This window comes from Lethenteron reissneri, chromosome 43 (assembly GCF_015708825.2).
Source record: "Lethenteron reissneri isolate LAM-NWPU_2019-01 chromosome 43, ASM1570882v1, whole genome shotgun sequence".
NCBI lineage: Eukaryota > Metazoa > Chordata > Hyperoartia > Petromyzontiformes > Petromyzontidae > Lethenteron > Lethenteron reissneri.
In genome coordinates, this window is record NC_083821.1 from 4,945,170 (window position 1) to 4,970,323 (window position 25,154).

The 25,154-nt window shown below is 49.2% G+C and overlaps 1 protein-coding gene and 1 long non-coding RNA gene across 7 annotated transcripts in view; one reads left to right on the forward strand and one right to left on the reverse strand.

The window, feature by feature from the left end:
• DENND3 (DENN domain containing 3) overlaps positions 1-10,405 on the reverse strand; it is a 49,416-nt gene extending 39,011 nt beyond the window's left edge. For 3 of the 6 annotated variants that reach the window (XM_061569282.1, XM_061569281.1, XM_061569287.1), the window contains exon 1: positions 2,524-2,646. In XM_061569282.1, the coding sequence (XP_061425266.1) occupies positions 2,524-2,583 (60 nt within the window). In that variant the 5' untranslated portion in view covers positions 2,584-2,646. Of the gene's footprint in view, positions 1-2,523; positions 2,647-10,183 lie in introns of those variants that run through there. The other 3 variants (XM_061569284.1, XM_061569285.1, XM_061569286.1) reach the window with 3 other exon arrangements.
• On the forward strand, positions 2,523-3,610 carry LOC133353214 (uncharacterized). Its single transcript, XR_009756349.1, has 3 exons — positions 2,523-2,589; positions 3,080-3,125; positions 3,494-3,610. It is a non-coding gene; the product is annotated as an uncharacterized LOC133353214 (long non-coding RNA).
• Positions 10,406-25,154: the final 14,749 nt, after the last annotated feature.

Consider the following 25,154-nt stretch of genomic DNA (forward strand, 5'->3'; position numbering starts at 1 on the left):
GGAATGAGGTGAAGGAGATGATTGGGCAGGTGCTGGGAGTGAGAGGGAATGAACTGAAGGAGCTGATTGGGCAGGTGGTGGGAGTGAGGGGGAATGAACTAAAGGAGCTGGTTGGGCAGGTGGTGGGAGTGAGGGGGAATGAGGTGCTCGAGGGAAGATCGTGTCGTGAGAGAAGGCCGAGAGGAAGAAAAAGAGGGGACGATGCTGGAGACGACATCCAACGAGGCAGGGTGTGCGGGGAGTTGGAGAGAAGCGAAGTGGTGGAGAGAACCCTGCCTTGGAAGCCGTCTCCGGACAGAACCCCCGGGGATAGACTCCGCGGCACAGAAACGCGTGGCCCGGTGGGAACGCGACGCAAGTTTGGAGCGCGTGGCGTGAACACAGGAGGCCGGGGAGCTCCGATGTTCGGCGCGTGGTGGGGGGGGGTCTCTGTGGGGGGAGGGGTCTGTGTGGGGGGGGTGTCTCTGTGGGGGGGGGGGGTGTCTCTGTGGGGGGGGGGGGGTGTCTCTGTGGGGGGGGGGGGTCTGTGTGGGGGGGGGTCTGTGGGGTGGGGAGTCTGTGGGGTGGGGGGGGTCTGTGGGGTGGGGGGCTCTGTGGGGTGGGGGGGGTCTGTGGGGTGGGGGGGGGTCTGTGTGGGGGGGGGGAGTCTGTAGGGTGGGGGCTGTCTGTGGGGGTCTGTAGGGTGGGGGGGGGTCTGTGGGGTGGGGGGGGGGGTCTGTGGGGTGGGGGGGGTCTGTGTGGGGGGGGGAGGTCTGTGTGGGGGGGGGGAGGTCTGTGTGTGGGGGGGGGAGGTCTGTGTGTGGGGGGGGGGAGGTCTGTGTGTGGGGGGGGGGAGGTCTGTGTGTGGGGGGGGGGAGGTCTGTGTGGGGGGGGGAGGTCTGTGTGTGTGGGGGGGGGGGTCTGTGTGGGGGGGGGGTCTGTGGGGGGGGCTCTGTGGGGGGGGCTCTGTGGGGGGGGCTCTGTGGGGGGGGGGATCTCTGTGGGGGGGGATCTCTGTGGGGGGATCTCTGTGGGGGGCTGGGTCTCTGTGGGGGGCTGGGTCTCTGTGGGCGTGCACGTCACCGCTGAGCCACGCTGCGTCACCTGAGTTCGTGTTCCACGCATCACACCAACTTCGTCAACGGCTTCCTTATGAGCGCTCGCGCAGCCGTTGCGTGGTGCACTTATTAACCATCCCTCGCTCCCGAGAGCCAACGTCAACAACTGTACAGGCAGTCAATGGCCTCAGTGTGGGTTTTCTGACCCATGGAAACATTCGGCAGTTGGTATGAGTTACACGACACCAAATGTAGAAGTTACGAATTTTGTAAAAATTACTCGGAACATTTTCCTCCCTTCTGTCAATCCGCTGCGTGCCGTGTCGGTAACGAGGCTTGTTTGACCATACTTCACCACGTTGGTCGTTTGGTGAAGGTGGTGGTGTGAGTGGATGGGGGGGGTAACGGACAAGACCAGCTCACAAATATCGCTGAGCGCTGGATGTTAGTTAGCTCTGGCCAGGAATACAACTTGGGCTCGTTTCGCTCATATTTATCTGCATCCGGACTTTGCATCCTCCTTTTCGGACTTTTTCAATCACTTTCCGCGGCTCAAAAAGCCATTGACCACGATGATGCCGTCAGCAGATCTGCCACGATCGCCACTTTTGCCATTCGTACTCATGACCTGTATCTCTCCGTTTGCAAACGTTTGGAAAATATCTGTGAATGCCGCAAAGGTCTATGGGAACAGAATTAAGGAAATGTAGGGTAGGCCAGCCAACCAAACACAGGAGGGGAATCTCTACCATCTCTGGAAACTACGAACACTATCAAATGCCATTATGCTGCGCCTTTTGCAGGTTTGCAAAGGCAAATGACTCATTGGAATTTGACTCGGGTCACCCATTTAGGCACTCACGATCCTAGGCCTGAATAAATACAATCAATAACAGAGGCAGAAATAATGATGAAAACAAAATTGGCAACAGCCACACCGAGATGACATGGGGAGACAGTACCATGGTGTATATTGGCGCGGGGAAACGTTGGACCACGATGCTGGCACACAGTGGCCTACTCTTAAAAATTAACCCGTAAAAACAAAGTTTTTCACTATAAATCCTTTATATGCGTGGCATCGGGGCGGCTAGAGTCCTCTCGTCCTCTGGCTTGAGATGGCTGCCACCTATGGGTCAGATGATTGTCTGCCAGTATTAAGCAATTGGTAATTTAATAATTATTTGGTTTTCCCTAAACAGTGTAAAATTTTGGGGGAAAAAATTCACGAAAATGCATTGTCACGCACAACGAGTCTGTGTGCAAAATGTCAGCTCGATTGGATCACGGGAAGTGGGTTAAAAAACGACCGAAAGATTTGCACGGTCCTAAGCAAGCAAGTGAACTTAATATAAAGGATTTAAAAAATGACACCACGTGACCTTTAACGTCCGCTTGCGTAGCGGGCGGCGTGCGATATTTTGACCGCAGCGTTAACCGGGGGGCAGGGGGGGCAGGGGGGGCGGGGGGGGTGGTGAATACGAACCGCAAACCTCTGCAGCAAGCTGGAACAAAACGCGTGACCGCCCGACCACGTCGCCGCCATTCTGAGGTCAGAGTCAAGACGTGCCACGGTTCGAACCTGACTAAACGGCCAGAAACAGCCGCAGCGTCCCGCACCACGTGATGAAGCTCGCTGTAATTACTGCCGAAACGTCGTACACAGATTGTAACTGTTGTGGCTTGGCTCTCTAACACACTGGTGTTGCTGTACTAGTACACTACACTATACACTACACGCTAGTGCTGTACTAGTGACGAACTGGCACGTTCTGTTTACGTGACGACCCTTACAAGTTGGCTGTGTCGGGTGGTGGTGGTTTAACGACACATTTATATATTTACACGATCTAACCCAAAGAAACAACCTTGTATTATGGATGATATTGGTCGCGAAAGCCTCACGTGTTAAACTGTTTTGTTATGAAGATGCAATCTCAGACCTCGTCTGACCCCAGAGCACACAAATTTGAACCGTAGACGTTGGGCAGCAGCTGGACACTGGGGTACGAGGTGTGATTTTGGCTTCACCACGTGTTCAGGACTCCACAGAACATTCCTCTCGAGGCACGTCAACAACATCGTAAGGTACACGTGGCTGCCCATGCAACGCTGTCACCAAGGCGCTCTGTTTCACGCATGATTTACACCCTCCAAAAGTTTCGCAATCGGGGGCAACGTTACTTTGTGGTTTAAGCTAAATTTGCAACTACGACCAATAAAATATGTTGGACTGTGACACCGGGACACTTGGCATACTCATCTTTGAATAACGTCAGAGAAAATCTCTAAAGATCACTCGGAAGCAGACGCAGAGTGTTCTGGCCTTAATAGACCCACAGCATTAACCAGGGTGTCGGCTGTGCAGGAACTGCGAATCTCTGCAATAAGCAGCCTGTTAGTTTGAAGCATTAGTTTAAACAGCTGAAAAACCATCTCGCCCATGCTGTCCCTAGGCGCCTGTCATCCTTGGCTGGATTCCATCAGCTACTCTCAACTCCCTCCACTGGCTTCCCATCGCCAGGAGGGTTGGCTACAAAGTCACCTGCTGCCTGTGGCACCACACCTTTACCTTTGGTTGTCCAATGTACTACAGCTCCTGTCCCAACTTCACTACAGCTCCAATCCTCCTGCACTACAGCTCCTGTTACCCTGCACTACAGCTCCTGTCACCCTGCACTACAGCCCCTGTCACCCTGCACCACAGCTCCTGTCACCCTGCACCACAGCTGCTGTCACCCTGCACTACAGCTCCTGTCACCCTGCACTACAGCTCCTGTCACCCTGCACTACAGCCCCTGTCACCCTGCACCACAGCTGCTGTCACCCTGCACTACAGCTCCTGTCACCCTGCACTACAGCTCCTGTCACCCTGCACTACAGCCCCTGTCACCCTGCACTACAGCTCCTGTCACCCTGCACTACAGCCCCTGTCACCCTGCACCACAGCTCCTGTCACCCTGCACCACAGCTGCTGTCACCCTGCACTACAGCTCCTGTCACCCTGCACTACAGCTCCTGTCACCTGCACCACAGCTCCTGTCCCCCTGCACTACAACACCTGTCACCCTGCACTACAGCTCCTGTCCCAACTTCACTACAGTTCCAATCCTCCTGCACTACAGCTCCTGTTACCCTGCGCTACAGCTCCTGTCACCCTGCACTACAGCCCCTGTCCCCCTGCACTACAGCTCCTGTCACCCTGCACCACAGCTTCTGTCACCTGCACCACAGCTCCTGTCCCCCTGCACTACAACACCTGTCACCCTGCACCACAGCTCCTGTCACCCTGCACTACAGCTCCTGTCACCCTGCACTACAGCTCCTGTCTCCCTGCACCACAGCTCCTGTCACCCTGCACCACAGCTCCTGTCACCCTGCACCACAGCTCCTGTCTCCCTGCACCACAGCTCCAGTCCACAATCACGGATAACAATTTTTACAATCGCGGACAACCGCGCGGATAACAGGATCCGTGATACCGGTCCTCCCGTATCACCACGGATTAGAGGCGTGCTCCCATATACAGTTTAGAGAAAACCGGTCCAGAGCTGCTTGGATTATACCAGCTCTGCTGAACAGATATACTGCAAGCAGGCCATGCTGCCACGCAGGAATTTGTAAAAAAAAAATACGTGCTTTGATCTTCCACTTGGAGTGACAAACGTGGGAAGGCAGAGACAACGTTGTGCCAAGCTAAAATATCTGGATTTTACTGCCAGTTTTAGAGATTTTTATTTTTTCCAACGGACCACGCCTGCCAAGTGCCCCGATGCCATGGCGCAGAAATGCCCAGGGTTCGTCTGGCTGACACGCCGTCGCTTGCGTGAGCACAAACAACACAACACAGCCGCTGTAACGCTTCACCGCTGGCAAGCCCGTCCATTGCGTTACTAGGTGACACGAGTGTGTGTCTTCTCTGTTCGGGGTGGGGTGGTGGGAGCGGGCATGAATGCAAAATCATTTTCGTGGTGGTGTTATTATTGTCTTGGACGACTTTGTGCTTGCGGTAAAACTAGGAAACTGCGTGGTGCGGTTTTCTGCTAAAGCGGTTTTGTCAACTGTACAGGCGCGCGGTGTAACGGAGGATTGGAAATTTCTGACACGGGCGAAAACGACAACGAGTCGCAGTCCTTAGTAGCAACGAATTGACTTTCATTCAATCGATGCCTCGGCAAATAGTGAGTTGGTATTTTTTGGTCAAAATTTTTACAAATGTGCTGAATGCGTTTCTGTATTTGTGCAGAGTGTGCATAGAGGCATCACGCATTATTAAATGTAACATTTTTAACACAGCAGTTTGAGATAAATAGATAGCATGCGTACTACGTAACAATGGCTTGCGTACTGCGTAACAATGGCTTGCGTACTGCCTAACAATGGTTTGCATACTGCGTAACAATGCCTTGCGTACTGCGTAACAATGGTTTGCGTACTGCCTAACAATGGTTTGCGTACTGCCTAACAATGGTTTGCGTACTGCCTAACAATGATTCGCGTACTGCCTAACAATGGTTTGCGCGTTGCGCAACGAACCTGGCCATAATTTTCCCGTCCATGGCTCGCAGTCGGTGGCCGGGTGACACCTGAACTGGCGCTGTTCCTGGCCCCGACATTCGCCAACCCACTCTGGCCAGCGTAGCGAAGTACAGTGGAGCGTAAGTGTTTGTTTTGCCTTCTCCTCTCTGTTCTACTTCGCCAATGCTGGCCAGAGTGGATTGGTGAGTGAGTGTGGGGACCAGGACCCACAGCGCCAGGTCAGATGTCACCCGCCTCCGATGTGAGCCCGCGAACCGGCTAACATCGGTGGCTGTTCATGGCAGCAATGGATGGACGAAAGGCAGTGAATTATTAACATCGTTACACGGTACTGTATTTTGACTTAAAACTTTCGTGACTGCAGGAATTCGTATTCTTGGTACTTTCGGTAAAGTCACGTAGATAGAAAAAAATAATTATGAAATAAAATAAAAATTTTTATAAATTTAAAATAATAAAAAAACACATTAAAATTAAATTGAAAATAATATATATTGTTTAAATTTTAAATTAATAATTTATTTGACTATTCAAATTTTACTTTTTTATTGTGTGTTTTTTGCTTTTATTATTTTACATTCATTTATATATATTATATCTACATGACTTTACCGACAGAACCAAGAATACAGTACTGTATATACGCACAATATACTCTAGTACATTGTGAAGAATAAAATCACCATGATGCACACCCATTCCGACAGAGCCGACTTGGGCGAGGTTTTCTCCCGTATGAACATTTCCACCCACGCTGTTGATACAAACCGTTGCAATTTTATTGATCGCGATCTGCAATTTAGCCGCAGAAATATAATTTTCCCCTGGACAAGATACGTCCAGTCCACGCTTACGGAGGCGACGCTACGGACGGCACGAGAAAAGGTTAATCGACGACAAGGCTGCATTGGCAGCGGTGCACAAGCACAATTGACCAAGACAACTCAACAAGAAACGTCACCAACACTGTGGTCTTTTAAGAGATTAAAATTTGTTTCAAATAGGTGACATTTACGTGCCCTTATTTATTGCACGTGAAACTAATGTGCTTGGAATGGACGGTACAAATTGAAAGGTTACGTTTGTTTCATAAAAAAAAAACAATACAAATATGTTCCCGTTCAAAAATATTGCTTTTGCATACGAAACTTTGAGTCACAGTTCTTCGAATGCCATGACGAACGTTTGACGTGAACGCAACGAGCGGGTGAAAATTAGTGGCGTTTTATAAAACGCGAAAACATCTGAGAAAAGAATCGCCACATGGCTGAATTGATACACGGAGAGGAACGGGGGCGACGCTTCAGCTGCTGCCGTGAAACCAAGGCAAGCGTGCTGCTCACGATTTGGGTAAAAGTTTGGGACTCATGGCCTCTTCCATCCCACGTGACCTGCACGGGTAAAAGCTAGGGCAGCAATGATTCACTCCACCGTACTCCCCAACAAACGATTCTCCGAACTGCCGAAATTATTACCGTATTCTCAGAATTTTAAGAGGCTGCAGAAAGTAAGATTCAAACCCATAATTGTGCCCGGGTGTCAATAAAGTTATCAAGATCTGGTCGCACACAAACACCTACTGGAATATAAGGGGCACCCACCCAACTCTGAATAAAAACAACTGTAGAAAAAATGCATCGTATAATCCTGAGAATGTGGGATTAGGTTTATTTTCACGAACTACATGCTAAGACGGTTCCTAAAAAAGCATCGTAAAACTGTCAATGTGTGTTTCTTACATTCATCAGCTCTGCGGGCAAGTTAATGGGTGACACGGCGTGTGGTTGAGTCATTTTCAGTCACACCTTAGGCATAAATTCAACACGACGGTACCAAGTCTGGCTTGAAAATGCCACCCCCAAGGCTTGAGTACAATGCTTATACTGCACACTCTAGCAGTGGGCTGCATTACAGGGCAGGTGCAATTGCCTTCCTCACAAATCTGATATAAAATAATCATCCGCAGCAAATAGTTCAGCACTTTGCCAACTCGTGTACACTCTGGGCCGATGGGCCTATGTGTGAGTCTATGGGTCTCTTTGTGAGGCTATGGGCCTTTGGGTGAGTTTGTTTGTCTTTGTGTGAGTCTGTGTGCCTCTATGTCAGGCTATGAGTTTGTGTGAGTGAGTCTGTGTGAGTCTATAGGTCTCTGTGAGTCCGTGGGCCTCTGTTTGAGGCTATGGGTCTCTTTGTGAGGCTATGGGCCTTTGGGTGAGTGTATTGGTCTTTGTGTGAGTCTATGGGCCTCTATGTCAGGCTATGAGTTTGTGTGAGTGAGTCTGTGTGAGTCTATAGGTCTCTGTGCGAGTCTGTGGGCCTCTGTGTGAGGCTATGGGTCTCTCTGTGTCTATGGGCCTTTGGGTGAGTTTATTGGTCTTTGTGTGAGTCTATGGGTCTCTGTGAGGTCGTGGAGGTGGGCCGGAGTACCCAATCATACGAGGGTTAACACTCAAGAGTGCCGCACAGATAGATTCCAGTATCCATTGCCATACCACCATCTACTTGCCACTCTTGCAGCCCAAGCTTACAAAACTTGGCATTCCAAAGTGGACTTCAATTCCGAGCCCTTATAACCAGGCGGCTCAACCCTGAATAAGCTTCGAGTGCACTGATGGGGTCATTAGGTCACACAGTTTGGAGTTAATACGGTGTGCAGTCTCGCAGCAGAAAAAAGTAAGTTGCGTGTCAATGTTTTGCGCGTAGAAATACAGTGCACAATGCGTTAAGCGAAGTCTTTAACAGAAGCTTGCTGATAGCGATCTCACAAAGAGGAAACCCAAAGGGCTAAAAATATATCCTCTTGTGTTTACTTTTAATCCCTGGGCCAATGCTTCACGCTTGAGCTCTGCCCGGTATCACAATCGACGATGACCTTCGCTATTAACCCAGGAAAGTCTCGATGAATCCGAAGACTTTTTTTTCGGGAAGGCCCTAAATTTAAACGTTTCGGCCGAATCAAATGTGTCTGGCTGCGGTAGTTGCATTCGCGGAGAATGGCGCGTTGTGGAAAAATCGCGTTCGAATGAATAATGTGCAATGCAGGGTGAAGCGCAGTCCGCGATAACACGTGAGATGAGCAGCACGCAGGCTAAAAACAAAGACCGCGGGGGGCTCGTTGGCAGCTTCGAGAAGAATCCAGCAGCATCCCGCCTGGTGCGACGGCTCCGCAGTTCCGTTCCCTCGATCGTGGCATATCCAAATGCCATCCGCGTTATATACATAACTAGCTGTACTACCCGGGACTTGGATCCACCACGCCCGGTCGCCTTTGTCTCCCCAGTGGCGATGTTCACACACACCACACCAGTTACTCGTTTGAGGCTGAGTCGACCAGGACCCGTTGAAATAAACGTCACCGGTGGTGGCCGTGAGCGGGAATTGAACTCGGTTCGCCGGGTTCGTAGCGCAGCGCGCTAACCGCTAATCGACATTGCGTTACGCTTCCACATGCGCGGGTCACGTGACAGATTTGACGTCACAGCTCACTTGCCGTGCAAAAAATATATGCGTTATTGAGCTCCCCCCCTAAAAAAGTGTATTTTTATAATTTTAGCATGGTGTAAAGTCTGGAAAGTACCCACATGGCAAATTTCAAGTTTGTTGCATGTCGGGAAATACGCTAAACATTTTGAACAGACACACATTCACAACTTAGCTTTTTATATATATGGAGACAAACAGAAATGTGTTGCCCATTTCAATCATCGCGTTATATCCAATTCGCGTTGTGAAAACGCGCGTTATAGAAGAGTAGACTGACGTGCCAGGGAAACAACCCACCACGTGCATGATGGGCGGGGGTGGGATGACACTAACAACTCCGCACAGATTGATTCAGGAATCAACCGTTGAGATGCCATATTCTGGCCACCTCGCAACTCCTCTCGGTGAATAGATGTGGCAATTCCTTGCAGGGCATGGCTTTGCGAGATTATGCATGCGTTACATCAAAACCGGTTATTGCAATTCACATTTCAAAGTAAACAACCCAATCTGTGGTCACTTATGCAACGGTATCCCCGGCCAAACTGATCAGCAACTTTTAGGATGCCGAATAAATGCAGTCTTGGCACATGATGGACATTTCACAGTGGCTTGTGGTTCGTTTCAGCGCTTGGTCAAACCACTGCCGGTAGGAAGGGCTCCAGCCGGCGGTGTATGTAGGACACATTGTCGACTGCCACGATTCTTCACGCCACGAGTCAGTGTGACTTGGTGAAAGTGAGGACTTGGGCACTGGGGTCCTCGGACTGATGTGAACCCTGGCTGGGATATTGAACTCAGGTTTGCCAAGGTCCCGTAAGGGGCGTGCGCCAAACACTCGAAGCGCACCGACTGCTATCCCATTTATAAACGAATACAACGCATCAACTCGCTTGCGTTTACTGAAATTACCTTCGGGAAAGTAGCAACAACCAAAGCATCGAATTCAAAGAGCAGCAGAGGATGTGTCACCACGGGTTAATTAACCGTTCCCCAAACAAACGACTTCTTCTGTACGGTAACATCAAAACATCGCTGCAGCCCACCAAACCCACATCTCTCTCTCACTCTGGCACAAACACCCACCTCTCGGGCAAAAACAAACCAGGTGAGGGAGCTCTCACCTGTGCACAGGTGACGGGGCGCAAGGGCAGACACACAGGTGCTGCTTGCTGCTCGGCGGGATGACGGGTCACCTTGTCGCGAGCAAAGGGGTGAGCGCTTCGAATCGTCAAGTCCACTTGGAGCGGCTGTGTGACGATGCGAGTCAGGAGTGCGGCGGCGACGGCGGCGGCGGGGGGCGGAATCCCAAGTGAAGTCTGCCTCCACACCTGTGTGCGCACACCCACCGAACCCGCACAAGAGTGGAGTCCGCGGGGGTTGGACGCGCAGCGCTCTCCAGCAGAGGAGTCGCGGCGGCGCGCGCCTTCCGCGTTCCTCGCGGCGAGAGCCAAGGGGGGGAGGCGAGGGGAGGAGGAGGAGGGGTAGGAGGGATGAAGGAGGGAGGGGCGAGAGGAGGGATGGAGGAGGGGAGGAGGAGGGAGGGGTAGGAGGAAGGATGGAGGAGGAGGAGGGAGGGGCAGGAGGGATGGAGGAGAAGGATGGAGGCGGGAAGAAGGATTGAGGAGGAGGGAGGGGTAGGAGGAGGAGGGATGGGCAGGAGGGATGAAGGAGGGAGGAAAGGAGGACGGATGGTGGAGGAGGAGGAGTTCAGTGGAAGTTCATTCAGGGGGCTGCCTTTGGAACCCATTGGCCGAGGGCGAAGCTGTTACGTGAGCCGTCAACCTGCATAGAAATTCAGCTATTAACATAGAAACTCAGCTGCTAATATAGATACTCAGCTACTAAATAGGTAACTCATCAAATAATCATCAAATAATAATTTTTTCTTGGTTCTTTCGGTAAAGTCACGTAGAAGGGAAACAATCAATATAATTGTATTGTTTCCCTTCTACGTGAATATGAATCCCTGCAGTCACGAAAGCTTTAAATAAAAAAGTAACACGTTGTTTAAATGCATGCCTGCCTATGCAGGTCACCATACTTCAATAAGGATAACCGTTGGTTACGGCTATTTTTGGTGCACGCAATCGACAGGAGGTACAAGAACGATGTGCTTGCATAATGCACGTTGAGTCGCATGTAAATAACCCAAACGGCAATCGGATCCACATAGTCATTATTAGGCATTCATTAACCCCCCACCTCCCCCCAATTCGTGCAAGAAGGGCACACATCTACGCCTCTATTTAAGGCACGAAACGGGAGGATTTCTCCACTAATCTGGCTGTTCCGCCTGATGAAGCTGGTTGTAATTACTGGCGAAACGTCGTGCTCAGATTATAAATGTTTTGGGTTTTGCTCTCCAACACACCGGTTAGTGCTGTACTAGTGACGAATTGGCCACGTTTTGTTTACGTGACAACCCTTACGAATTGGCTGTGTCGGGTGGTTGCGGGTTTCACGACATTACGTGATCTAACATTAAAAAAAACCTCTTATGGATGGCATATCTCTGTTGATGGTTGCAGATAGCGCCCCTTGCTGGTTTGAGCCGGGGAAGCCGTCGAACATTTGTATACAGCTTTTTGAAACATATATTAGCACTATTTACAGGAGAAAATAACTCTAAAATGGCAAATAATTTATGTTTTAGACGTTAAGTTTGAGAAGGAGCAATTGTGAAAAGAACTTTCGGTGAGGAAGTAGCTTAGTTTAATCACCGCAGTAATTTGATATAAATTAAATGCAGTTATCAGATTGGCCACCAGAGGATGCTAGGTGTAAGCGTTTTCAATCGGCAGTTAGACTCATTCAGGACCATCACAATATCCACAAGAGAGGTTTTTGGGTTAGATCGCGTTGTGTCGTTAAACCCGCCACCATCCGACACAGCCAATTAGTAAGGGTTGTCACATTATTGGTTCTTTCCGTAAAGTCACGTAGAAGGGAAATAATACAATAATAAAAATAAAACGATACAATTCTCACGACGTTTCGATTGCAACACAAGCAATCATCATCAGATGATGCTCATATGATGATGATCATATGATGATTGCTTGTGTTGTAATCGAAACGTCGTGAGAATTTTATTGTAAAATTGTTATTATTTTATTATTTCCCTTCTACGTGACTTTACAGAAAGAACCAAGAATATGAATCCCTGCAGTCACGAAAGCTTTAAATCGAAATTGAAGGGTTGTCACGTGAACAAAACACCCCGATTCCTTACTAGTACAGCACACCGACTAAGTTGGAGAGTAAACCCACAACATTTGCAATTCGAGTTCGACGATTCGCCAGTAATTACAACCAGCATCATCAGGCGACGGCCAGATTTGTGTGGTGGCGGGTTTACCGACAAATTAATATTTTTCGATTTAAAGCTTTCGTGACTGCAGGGATTCATCTTCTTGGTTCTTTCGGTAAAGTCACGTAGAAGGGAAATAATAAAATAATAAAAAATAAAACATAATAAATTAATTCTCACGACGTTTCGGCCACAACGCAAGCAGCCGTTCTCAGGTGAAGACCAGGTCTGCTTGCGTTGTGGCCGAAACGTCGTGAGAATTATTTTATTATGTTTTATTTTTATTCTATTATTTCCCTTCTACGTGACTTTACCGAAAGAACCAAGAAAATGTATAGTTACGCGATCTAACACAAAAAGCTCCGTTATTGGTAATATTGGTCGCGAAATCCTGCGTTTTAAACTGAGGTTCGCAATAGATCAAGGCGAAGGCCTGCAGTTGCTTGCATTTGGCTTGCTCTTCCACGCTGCCTAGACATCTTGGAAGATGGTGAGAGCAGCCCGCACTTTACCCCACCCCACGTGACCCCCCGTTTCAGCTCCTGGCCGTGCAGGAAGCTCGTCCACAGCGTTGAAACTGCCGAAACTGGATGACGAGTCCACGGGTAGCAGCATATCCCTACGTTTACAATCACAGACAATTATCAGAAATAATTCCTGCGGCACAATACATGGACCTTGCCTATCAGTTGAGGCTGTGAGTGTCTCTTTCAAGGAAGACGTGGCTAAATAAGTGCATTGCAATAGCACACGTGTCCACGTGCAATGTGTATGTTATGATACTCCGAGCTAAAAATTATAATTATACGATGAACGCAAACCTGTCCAGAGTCACCCCATCCGATTCTAGGCGCTGTCCCAAAGTGGGGGGCTCTCGTTTGACCCCCCACCCCGTCCCTGGCCCCTCCCCCCTGTTGCCCTCGGCTCTTACCCCTACCCACCCCCCCACATTTATCTCCACATTTATTTATTTATCATTGACTGATTATGATTATTGATTAATATTGTTGTTGAAGGATGTATCTGTTACTCGATAACTAATATTCGGTAACTATTCATACGCCAATTAAAACACTGGCCAAAAGAAAAAAACATTACAAAATATATCATTATAGGCCCCGAGGTGTCAAGTGCACTCTCCAACTATTATTGTCTAATACCTCTCCGACCTCTCTATTTGCTCTGGAGAAATTCCATGTCCCGAAACGTCGCTAATTACATATTTTTATTGAAATACCAGAGTGTTAGTGGCCAACGTGTTTTTTTAATTCTCATTGTTCCCCATCATATTAATTTATCAAACTACCATGACCCTTCACGTCACCAAATGAAAATAACCAATGCAACTTCAACCAAATAATACGCACGCGTGCCAGTTTCATTTTACACCGTGTGCGTGTGTCCGTTCTGGTTTTCCACCTACAAGCGATGACATGAAACTCCATAACAGTGACAGTCCCCGCAGGGAGCAAGTTAAACGCGTAGATTTAAACCTCACGACAGAAACACAAATCCAAAACTGGCAAATGTGAATAAAAAAAAATCTCTCCCCATCCACTGTAATTCGGAATGCATTTGTTGGAAAATAAGTCACAAAATAATAATAAAAAACTATAAACATCTGTTGCTGGCAGGGAATGGTGGCGCAGTGGTTAGCACACTGTACCATACATCCGGTGATCTGGGTTAGATTTCCAGCAGCAGTTAACATAAGTGGCGGATGACATCTATACATGATAAAACTATTAATTTATTTTATTTTACCAGGTAAAGCTCACTGAGCTATATAGCTCTTCATCAGAAGCGACCTGGCCACAGATGATTGCTCAACGAAGCGGCTCATCGTGTGGAAATGTAAGAATATAAAAATGTATAGCAGCCAAATACTCTAAAGGCGTGTTTCTAAATGTGGAGGGAAAATCCAGAGGACCCGGAGAAAAATCCACGCGACCACGGGGAGAGCACGCAAACTCTAAATATACAGCAGGCGTCAGGGTCGGGATCGAATCCACGACCTCCCGCACACCAGGTGAGGTAGTTAGCATCTAAATCAATCCTGACCACCCCTCTTCCCCACCGTCACATTCACCAACCCACGCTGACTAGCATGGTGAGGTATGGCATGGGAAGACCATCATCCGACAGTGTACATACCAAAGGCCGCAAACTTTTATAATGATTGATTACTTTGTTTATAAGTGGGATATTTGTTTTTCTAACGAGACATCGACTGCGTATCTATTTGTCATTTATGCTCTCCACAACGATTGCACTCTAAATATATCCTGATGTGTTTGACCATTTTTGTCCAATACTCTTGTTCCGCTCAAATGTATCTTGAGCCCAAACTTTGCGCCCTTCCTTATTAGGTTCTTCAATAACTTCCTGAACCGTAATCATTAATGTGTTGTTCTAATGATCACGTCGTCAGCAACGTCTCCCAACTGTGAATATGTTCTCCGCTTTTATTTTTATTTTTCGATCTCTGTCTCTTTCTTAACACAACCCCAGTCCACGGAAACACGAGACGACAGCAAAATGGACAACTGTCGAAAACGGGTTGTTTATTTGTCATGCCATCTGCTCCGTCCTTCGAGTAATATGGAACGGTGGGTATATATTTGTTTAAACGAATGTATAAACTGAGTCCTCGTCAGAAAACAAACCCACACGCGTCGCGCGGCTTGTGGAAGGAAGCCTGCATGAATTATTGCACAAAGAAGATGTGCGAGAAGACAAAAGAGCCTTTCCATTACCCCCCCCCCCCCCCCCAGAAACAGATGATGCGTTTGTGTTCATTCTCGCAGCAATTTACGACGGTGGACTGGGCGGGGTGAATATTCAACGATAACTCATAAATTACGGACACGTGCGCGTCTCTGAATGGCTACATTACGCTTACGAGGCCATACAACTCTTGCAAATTAAAAGTATAAATCAACGTTATAGCCGGTTAACACTTATTTGTTTACCTTAAATGAACCTGTACCGATCTATCAGGGGATACAAATGCAAATGTGGACGTCATGTCGACTTAAGAAAAGCAAATCGGCTTGACTCGTCACGAGAAGGGATGGTGGCTCATGGATGTGAACGGAATGGCAGCGGGGGAACACGCAGAAGGAGACGACCGGCGCAGAGATGGAGCGCTGTGATCTGTTCGTGCGCAGGAGCGAGGCGGCTAACAAAAAAACATTTCAACTCGTAGCGCGCTGCACGGTATTCGCTCACGCTGGGCTGGCCATCGAACCAAAGGGGTCGCCGCACCGCGCGCTTTCCGGCGCGCTTCCGCGGCCGTCTGGAACGCTCTTGCTTCCGATCTTAGGAAGCCGCTGGAGATGTGCACTTTTAAATCTAAATGGAAAACTCATTTCCTTAGAAGTGTTTTTTTGTGTTTGGCTCGTTGTCCTACCCGCGCACCTCCGACGAGCATGGTTGGCTACGTACGGTGCGAAAGAAGTTGAACATATATGTGCATACATACTCTTGAAACGCGCATGACTCAGAGGCATGAGGAATCACAGACAAGTAGGAAGGCAGACAGGCGATGAGCCGGTGCCAAAAAAATTTCCCAAGCTCCGCTGTCCCCTATATATTACGATGTTTTCAGCCTATTAATGAATGTTTATATATTGGAGGAAATCCGAGCGCCCGGAGGAACGCTACGCGTGCGAGGGCGCAACGCTCTATCCCATACAGACGGAACAGCTGGAGTCCACATTTGCTGTACCGCCTTCTCCTGGCGAGCCAGGGCACGGCAACCCAACGCCCACGGAAAGACGGGAGGTCCCCAACATTTGTTGCGATCCGCCGGATTACAGACGTGTGCGTCACCCCCACCGAGCAATCGCAGGATTGTTGCATCATTGCAAAAACAAAACGGTGAGCGAAGGCAGCAGCAGTTCGTGGAGGCCTTCGTCTAATAGTGGATTGACGGTGATGTCCGTGGCCATGGTAGCGAGCGACGAGCGTGCTGCGTCCGCCTCGCAAGCGACATAGTCCCCGTTGTGAACGCCGATCGTGAGCCAGGCAATCGCGAGGTTTTCCACGCTTTTATTTTTCGCCAGGAAAAATCGAATCGCAACGTTTTCAAGACGTCCGCAAGGTCGGGCATCCTGACAGCGCCCGTCGCAAATTCGAAATTGCGGTTATCACGGGGAGGTCTGTTGGGAAATCAGTTTGTGTTTTTCTGTGAGCTCGATGGGATTGCGTTTCGGGTTTTTTTCACCCTCTCTACAAATTCCCAACAATCTCACCCTCTTGGAAGCTAATATATATATACACGTGGGTATGTTTTAGTGGCATACAATAGTGTCGTTCATGAAAATTGCATCGTTCACAATCGCTGAGTAGCCATAAAGCAGCGGGAAGGCGGCAGTCAGGCTTGTGAGCCGGCACTACCAACAATTGCCCAAGGTCTGTGGTCCTCTATATATTAAGATGTGTATACTTGCAGGAGTTGAAGCCGGAGCATCACATCTATAATTGACAAGAAAAATCCAACGCAACAGAATGAAAGAACATGCTGGATAACCGTTAGTTTATAGCAAAGACGCAAGTTTGTAGTCTTGGTTCTTTCGGTAAAGTCACGTAGAAGGGAAATAATAAAATAATAAAAATAAAACATAATACAATGAAGACAGCTGTCTTTCCGACAGCTCTGTTTCTTCACATGAGGACGGCTGCTTGCGTTGTGGCTGAAACATCGTGAGAATTTCATTTTATTATGTTTTATTTTGATTATTTTATTATTTCCCTTCTACGTGACTTTACCTAAAGAACCAAGAATATGAATCCCTGCAGTCACGAAAGCTTTAAATCGAAACGCAAGTTTGTGTTTATGCTTATTTATCACTTGTTTGAACCCGGAGAACCCGAAGACAATCCGCGTGTGCGAGGGAGCCACACTCGATCCCCATACTTACAGAACAGAGTATATTTGTCCGCACTTTGCCGTACTGCATTCTCCTGGCAAGCCACGGGGTATGGAGGTATGGCAACTCGAATCAGGAAATGGTGCCTCAAATGTCACAACATTTGAGGCGGTGATCCACCATCAGCCCTCGCTGCCTCCGGAGTGTTGGGTTACGAGCAGACACGTGCGTTACCACCGCAGCAGTTCCGCCGATTGCTTTACGGCGGCATGCAAAACACGCTTTCCCCTTCACACAGCTTGCTCGCGATTGATTTATGCGCGCGGCGAGACACGAAACATCATTCGCATTAATTTGTTTTGGGCTTCCCCGCGTCAAGTGAAACCGATTCATTATATCGAGGAAATGTGATGATTTTTGCATGCGGCACAGAGTGAACGCTATTGAACCGCGTGGTTGTTCGTCTGAACGGACAACGCAGATATAAATAGGGTACTTCTTCGCCCCCGCTGAAAATTATTGTACATGCATTCTTTAAAATGTCTATGCCTGGCCAAGTGGTGTGTTATGTCACAGTGCCCGAGTGGTCGTGTCGTGGTTAGCGCGGCGCTACGAACCCAGCGACCTGAGAAATTCGATTCCTACTCACGGCTACCAACACCGGTGACGATTGCCTGGAGAGTTCCTGGGCATCCCCTAGGTCGACTCAGCCTCGAATGAGTACCTGTTGCAGTATGTAAACATCGCCACCGGGGAGACAAAGGCGATCGGGTGTGGTGCTGACCACCCACCCCCTCGTGTGCCGTGCCGATCATAGGCGATCGCTGTCAGCGCTTGCCCCGGCAGTCTGTTAAGGCCACACGTGTGATCACTGTCTTTGAGTCACGATACGAAGGTCCGGCTAGGTTAGGGGTCAAATCAACCCATCGGCCCTCCAGGATCAATAAACTAAGTATCGCTTTGTGGGTTAGGGTAAATAGTAATTTCCCTTTGTTTGTATGAACTGGACCTCGCCATCTGAATGTGTAATTTTCACCGCGTCATCCCAGGCGTGCTTTAAAAAAAGAGACCTTGCAATCTCAGCGAGCTCTCGCCTGGTTGAAATAAAAGGAAATGTTACGAATGAACGCAAGTCCGTCCCCCTGTAACGCGGTAGTTGCCTTCCTGAACAACACCGCATTGTGGAAAAATCACGTCGTGATATATAATATACGGGGGTAAAGCACAGTCCACGATACACACGCGATCGGCGAACGCTGGCCGAACAAAGACTGAGGCGCGTGGGTGTCATCCAGAAGCATCCAGCAGCATCCCCCCCCCCCCCCCCTTGTGCCACGATGCTTCGCCGAGGCTGCCGTACGGCTCGCGCGAGGTCGCTCCGTTCACTCAGTCGCGTTATATCCAATTCGCATCCTCAGTGACACAAACCGTGTTGCCCAATGCATTCATCGCCTAACATTCTAATTCGCGTAGTGAAAACACCACGTGTTGTACGTGAACAGACTCTACGATAATGTATTTGGTGTTACCGCCTCACCTGTCCGCCGTAACTTTCTTCATTATTGACGACTTGCAGCTCAGCACACGGCAGATGCCTGCGCAGCGCGACTCACCACCTCCTCTTGATACCAAGATCCAGGATGGTCATCGTGTCTATGCGCCGCTTCTCGGTGGCAGCCCCAACAGTCTGGAACGATATCCCTCTGCACATTCGCAGCATCACCTCAATCGCCTCCTTCAAGAGAGACTTAAAAACTCACCTCTACAATCACGTTCTTTCGAGCGACTCTGAGCTTGGCTCCGCGCCTCTGAGTTGCGGCCGTTGCGTTCGCAAATTTGCGCGCGTTATCAATTGCATTATTAATATTATTACATCACATCTCGTCACCAACATTTTATGGGCACCGCGTGGCACAAGGTGACAGCGCCGGCCTGCGAGTGGACGCCTCCGATTGGCACGGTTGGCTACGTACGGTGCGAAAGAAGTTGAACATACGTACAGCATACATCGATTAGTGTGGTAGCAGGGGGCGACGATTGCCGTGTCTGATTCCAACTGAGTATTTCCCGTCTCAACTTTGGACAATGACACCGGCACACGATGGCCTACACTCGCGAATGGCGTCATCGGATTCTTTAAACAGACGGTCGCATATTTTTACGGTTAGTACAAAACAAAGGCAAATATCCCCCCCGTATAGCCTGTAACAGACTGTTGGGGCAAGTGCTGTTAGCCAGCACCTATGAAGGCCGGCACGGCACACGAGGGGGTGGGTGACCAGCAACACGCCCGACCGCCTTTGTCTCCGCAGTGGAAATGTTTACACACCGCACCAGGTACTCATTTGAGACGGAATCGACCTAGGAGAGGCCCGGGACCGGTTCAGATATTCGTCAATGGTGTTGGCCGTGAGCGGGAATCGAACCCGGGTCGCCGGATTCCTCGCGCAGTGCAGCGCTGCCACTCCCCATTAACGCACTCGCGGTGTGAACCACATTTGGAGGCACTTTTATGAATTTGGATACGCGTCATTAACCTTCGTCTCAAAGTGTCCGCTGCGCCGACACCTTCATGAAACATCCCACCCGTCTGAGCATTTCCATCGACGAGAACGGTGCGCATGGGATCCTAAATATGATTGAAGTGCGTGTCCACTGCTGGCTTCCCATGCAGCAGCACTAATAGATGCGTGCCCAGGCGCTGCTCTGTCGGTCTGTGTGAGAATTCATCCCGAGGAATGATTAATCCCAGCCGTCCACAGCCGAGGCAGAAATGGGCTACTAGGCGAGATTAATAAGGCATGCGTCATCGCGCCAGGCTCCGTGTGACTCAGTAACACGCCTCGCACTCATTGTGCCGCATTAATGCCGGCAACTTTAATAATGTCAAAGTCAACGTCGTCTTCATGATCGTCATCACCATAGTCATCATCGTTCTCATTACCACCATTGTTCTACTATCACCATCGTACTCATCCATCATCATCCCAACATCATTGTCATCACCATCATCCCATCATCCTTCTCATCGCTTGAGGGCACCACGGGCGATGTTAACTACATTGCCTGGTATACAGGAGGTCGTGGGTTTAATCCCGACCGTTATACCTGTACATTTGGAGTTTTCATGTTCTTCCCGTCATCGGGTGGATTTTTCTCCGTATCCTCCAGTTTATTTGACCTCCACATTGAAAGTATTTGGCTGCTCTAAATTTCCCCGTGGATAAGCCACTTCGTTGGGCTATCATTTGTGGCCAGCTCGCTTCTGAAAAAAGAGCCACATAGCTCAGTGGGCCTTACCCGGTAAAATACATTTAAAAAAATGTTTATACATAAATAGTAAAATTGTCGCTATCACCTGCGTAGCCTCTCGCAGTTGGTGAACAGGCGACCGTCGTAGACCGGGGCAGCACTGCAAGAGGTAAGGTCCTGGCCACCGAGTGGCGTAGTGGACCGGAAGAAGGCGGCCGCTGGGCACGCTGGCACACCGGGGGGGCGGGGGCACTGCAAGGGCCCACGAGATTTGGAACCCAAACTGCCGACGAAAATTGTGACGGTGCTGTGGAGACGGAGGCAGGAGGACGGCGTGCCCGCCCCGACTAACGAGGCCTCCGTTGCCCTATGGGTCTGTGGCGATACCCCAGGAGACAGATTCTGCGCTGGCTGCCAATCGCAGTGATACGGGGGAAGAAGACCCGACGACTCAGGTTCATTTGCTTGATTAAAAATATATGGTCTAAAAGGGGCCTTTGCCTGGCCATATATGGCATTAATCTACCCAACCGCTCACTCATCCATCTGTCCATCTACCCAACGGCCCAATCATTGTCGCACCCACCAATCCACCCAACTAACGAACCCATGAATGTATACTTACCTCCATTCACCCATACATCCACCCACCAAACCACCCACGTTACTCATTCATCAATCCACTTTTAATTAATATATCCATCATTCATTCACTTATCCACCCACCTATCAACCATCCACCTGTCCATCATCTGTACACTAATCCATCCATTCATCCATCCATCTCTTCATTAATCCATTCAATCAATCTACCCACCCATCATTCCGTAATCCATCCTCCCATCCATTATCTGATCACTTATCCACCCATACATCTATTAATCCATTCATCTAGCTACCCATCAATCCATCCTCCCATGTATCTATCAATCCATCAATTAATATCTCATACAAGCATTTACCGCCCCACTCATCCATGCATTTAACCATCAATTCATCCACCCAACCACCATAAATTCATCATTCATCCATCTACCTATCTATCTATCCATACATACATCTTTCATCCATTTGTCTATCAATGCTAAAATTTAATTGTATCAGTCGTAATATAAAAGATTTCTTCCACACAGTTTATGCCACTCTCCCAGTGCAAGGCCCTTGAAAAACCTTGCAGACTGTGCCAAAAATAACCCACTTCTTATAATGGGGTCCCACGGGTGCTATGTGTTTCCAAAACAATTACAAGAACCGTTGGAAGAGAATTCTTTAGAAAAAGTTCCGTGTATATGGCTAAATTAGAGAGTAATCTACACGTTGCTAATTCACGTAAAATGACACCCAAAAAATGATAGAGATCCAAATTTAATGAGTGTTCACTTTACAAAAAGGAAAATAAATGTGCGTAGCTTTGGCTAATTTGGGAAGTGGATGAGGGGGAGGGGAGGTGGGAATATAGGAGAGGTGGGAGGGTAGTAGTTGGGACCGTGCAGCCTTCACTGTGAACCCAGTGAGACATGAGTTCAAATCCCAGCCATAGCCAGCACCAGTGGAAAGTGATACCTGAATGGGTTCTGAGCCAACAAAAACTCACCATTGTGGCGGGGGTGTGCTCAAACATCCCCAGCAGTGGATTGACTGTAATTTGTGGATATAATGTGTCACTGGGCAATGAGATCGTAGATCGTAGGCGTTGATTTCTGAGTGCGCGGATGTAAATGGATAATTGCCTCTTAAGGATTGGCGACACGGCGAAACTCGCCGTGATGCCTGGAGCTTCATCTTTATTACTGAGCGGCGTTTACCAGAGCAATGTTAGACGTGATGAATAGGAACGAGGGCATAACGTGACATTTGCAATAACATGCATGCAGCGTGCTTATTACGACATACTGGCGAGCATGGGTAACCCAACCCTCAAAGCTTTCATTCCCCCCCTCCCCCAAAGGAGGCGTTGTGTGTGTGTGCTCGCCGCGTTGGACTGGGTTCAATCTCTGGGTTCAATCCCCGGGTTCAATCACTGGGCGATGCGACGCAATTCTGAAGCGAACCTGTCCTGGGCCCCTGCGCCAGGTTCAAATAAAAAACAAACAACCGTCTACTCGGCGCGCACTGACAGCCGTCAGAAACAATGGCGCAAGAGAATGTGGAAAACTCTACCGCGTGCATTTTCTTTTGTGGTAAAAGAAAGGTGAAAGTCAGAGCTTGGTCGAGATGCATCGTCCTGCTTAAGGTGGACTCAGCATCGAACGAGTGCCGGGCTCAGACAAAACTCGAAGCTCTGACCCATTCATACATTCATTCATCACGGACCGTGAGCGAAGGACCGTTGCGCCAAACGTGTGACCTCTCGCGACGGCATTCGCACGAACTGCCCTCGCTGCCATCCAGTACTGGTGTCTTCGAGCGATGCGGTTGACCCACGCGTCACGGGGGCGACAGCGGAGGCGGCGCCGGTCTTCAGAGGGTGTCGCAGTCGTCCACTTCGATCGTCGACGCGCCAACTGGAGTGGGCGGTTTGCCGGAGTTTGCGCTTCGAGACTGGTCAAAGTGGCAGCCGTCTCCCTCGGACTGAGCCTCGCTATCGCCGAGAGGATAGAGTCAGTCGCAGATGCAACAGTGGCGTTTCTGATAAAGATGAACCATCGGACGCCGAGAAGGCGTCTTTGCATTCACATGTGGAAGGATTGCGGCCGAACCAGACGCTTGCAGCGATATCCAGGACTCTAAACGCACGTTGATTCTAAATGTGGAGGGAAAAACCGGAGGACCCGAAGAAAAATCTGCGCCACCACTGGGAGAATGTGCAGACTTTAAATATACAGGCGTTAAGGTCGGGGTCGAACCCACGTCTTCCTGTATACCAAGCGAGGTATTTAACATCTCACCAGCGTAGCGGAGAGTGTGCGAAAGCAATGAAGATAAACGGGGACGCAACACATGTACAGATTGTTTTAGGCATGCGTGGCACGTGGTGATGTGTACACGGAGTCAGATCGTCCACGTGATCGAGCTGCATACTGTGATTGCCTGTGTAACGCATTCTCAGAAGGGACTCTCGCGGAAATTTCGCGGACGTGTATGTCTAATGTCGACGCATGTTCTAAATCGCGTTGTGCATGAGTGTGATTTTTTTTGAACGACTGCCCCAAAATGTACGAATGTTGGCCAACTTGCCAAGGCTTCGCAGGTGCACAGGGTGACCTTGCGCTTAAGAGCGGTGGAGGAGGGTTCTGCATCTAAAATATATTTGCATGAAAATAATAACGTAACCTACGGGTGCATGTGAGCCCACGATGCATTGCATGAATCAATAGCCACTGCCCTTAATGTTGGCATAGCGCGGTGCACATTATGCCGAGGTTAAAAGGCAGCGTTTGTTAATGACGATGCTGTCCAAATGTGTGCGAGCCTCGTGAATCAATGACTAGCTAAATAAATGGATCAATGGACGAAAAAAAATGTGTGCATCCCCTTGAGTGATTGATGGTGCGATGAGAAGACAGATATCATACATATTAATTTAATGACTCGTTAAAAACAAAGTCCTGTCTGAAGAACAAAGCCAAGGTGAAGATGGTGTCAGTGTGGGGAGCGGGGCGGGGTAGAAGAAAAGTTTTTTTTTTTATCAGCTGGGGGCGCAGAGAATGTAAAGGAAAAGTGTGATAAGGAGCCGGTACTGGGAGTTAAATTAAACAAAAAAAAAAGATTGAAACATTAATCCGTCTCAGCCATTCATCCACCTGGGGGAGGGGGGGTTTATCTTGAGTTTCAGGTTTTTCTGTATGTTTTGTCTCCACGTCCGCAAGAATCACTTTCTTCTCGACAACGACTGTTTTAGCTCTTGCCAGCCCTCCAACCCTCCCCTTTTAAATTGAAATGTTTCCTGAGCCTCCCATGCCCGGTTGGCCGTGCGTCTCTCTAACTTTCAAGCGCAGAGCGGCCGATTTATGTCCCAGCCGTCGATCCGACCGGAGCCTTCTCCCGTCCCGAGCGCGGGGCAGCCGTCAAAAAAAGAAAGAGAGAGAGAGAGAGCGAGGGGCGCGTCAAAGCGAGTTGAAAAAAAAAGACGCCACTGATGGGGCCCATATAGATCCTGACCGATTGAAGGAAGTGTCTGCCGAGGGGCACTTCCCGGTGATTGCATGAGGTATTCCATTTTAACGGACGCCGTGCCGGAGAAAAATCCCAAAGGGAATAATGCTGACGTCGAGCTTGTTAATCTGAGCACCGTCACGTGGGTATAAACGCATATTGTGTGCGTCGCTCGGGCTAGAGATGTTAAATCGCACGAGCGCCTCAATGTCGTTCGGCAAAGTCAAAACGTCGCATCGACGAACGGAGGAGGAAACCGAGGCAGTAATGCATGAATCCTTGCAGTCACGAAAGCTTCAAATGTAGAAGTAATGCAGTGCGAAGTGGAGATCTTGCTCTTGCAGAGACTCCCCCACCACCACCACCACCACCCCCCAACGACACAAACGTCACGTTCACATCCGAAAAGTGAATATCAACGTGGCCCACCAAACGATCATTGTGTCCATGTGAGCGCCGGCCCGGCTTTGTCGTTTCATTAGTGAGCGGGCAGCAGCGCTGAGCTTCTGCTGCGAATTGATTTTTGTTTTGTTGATCTGGTGCTTGTGTCGGAAGGGGTTT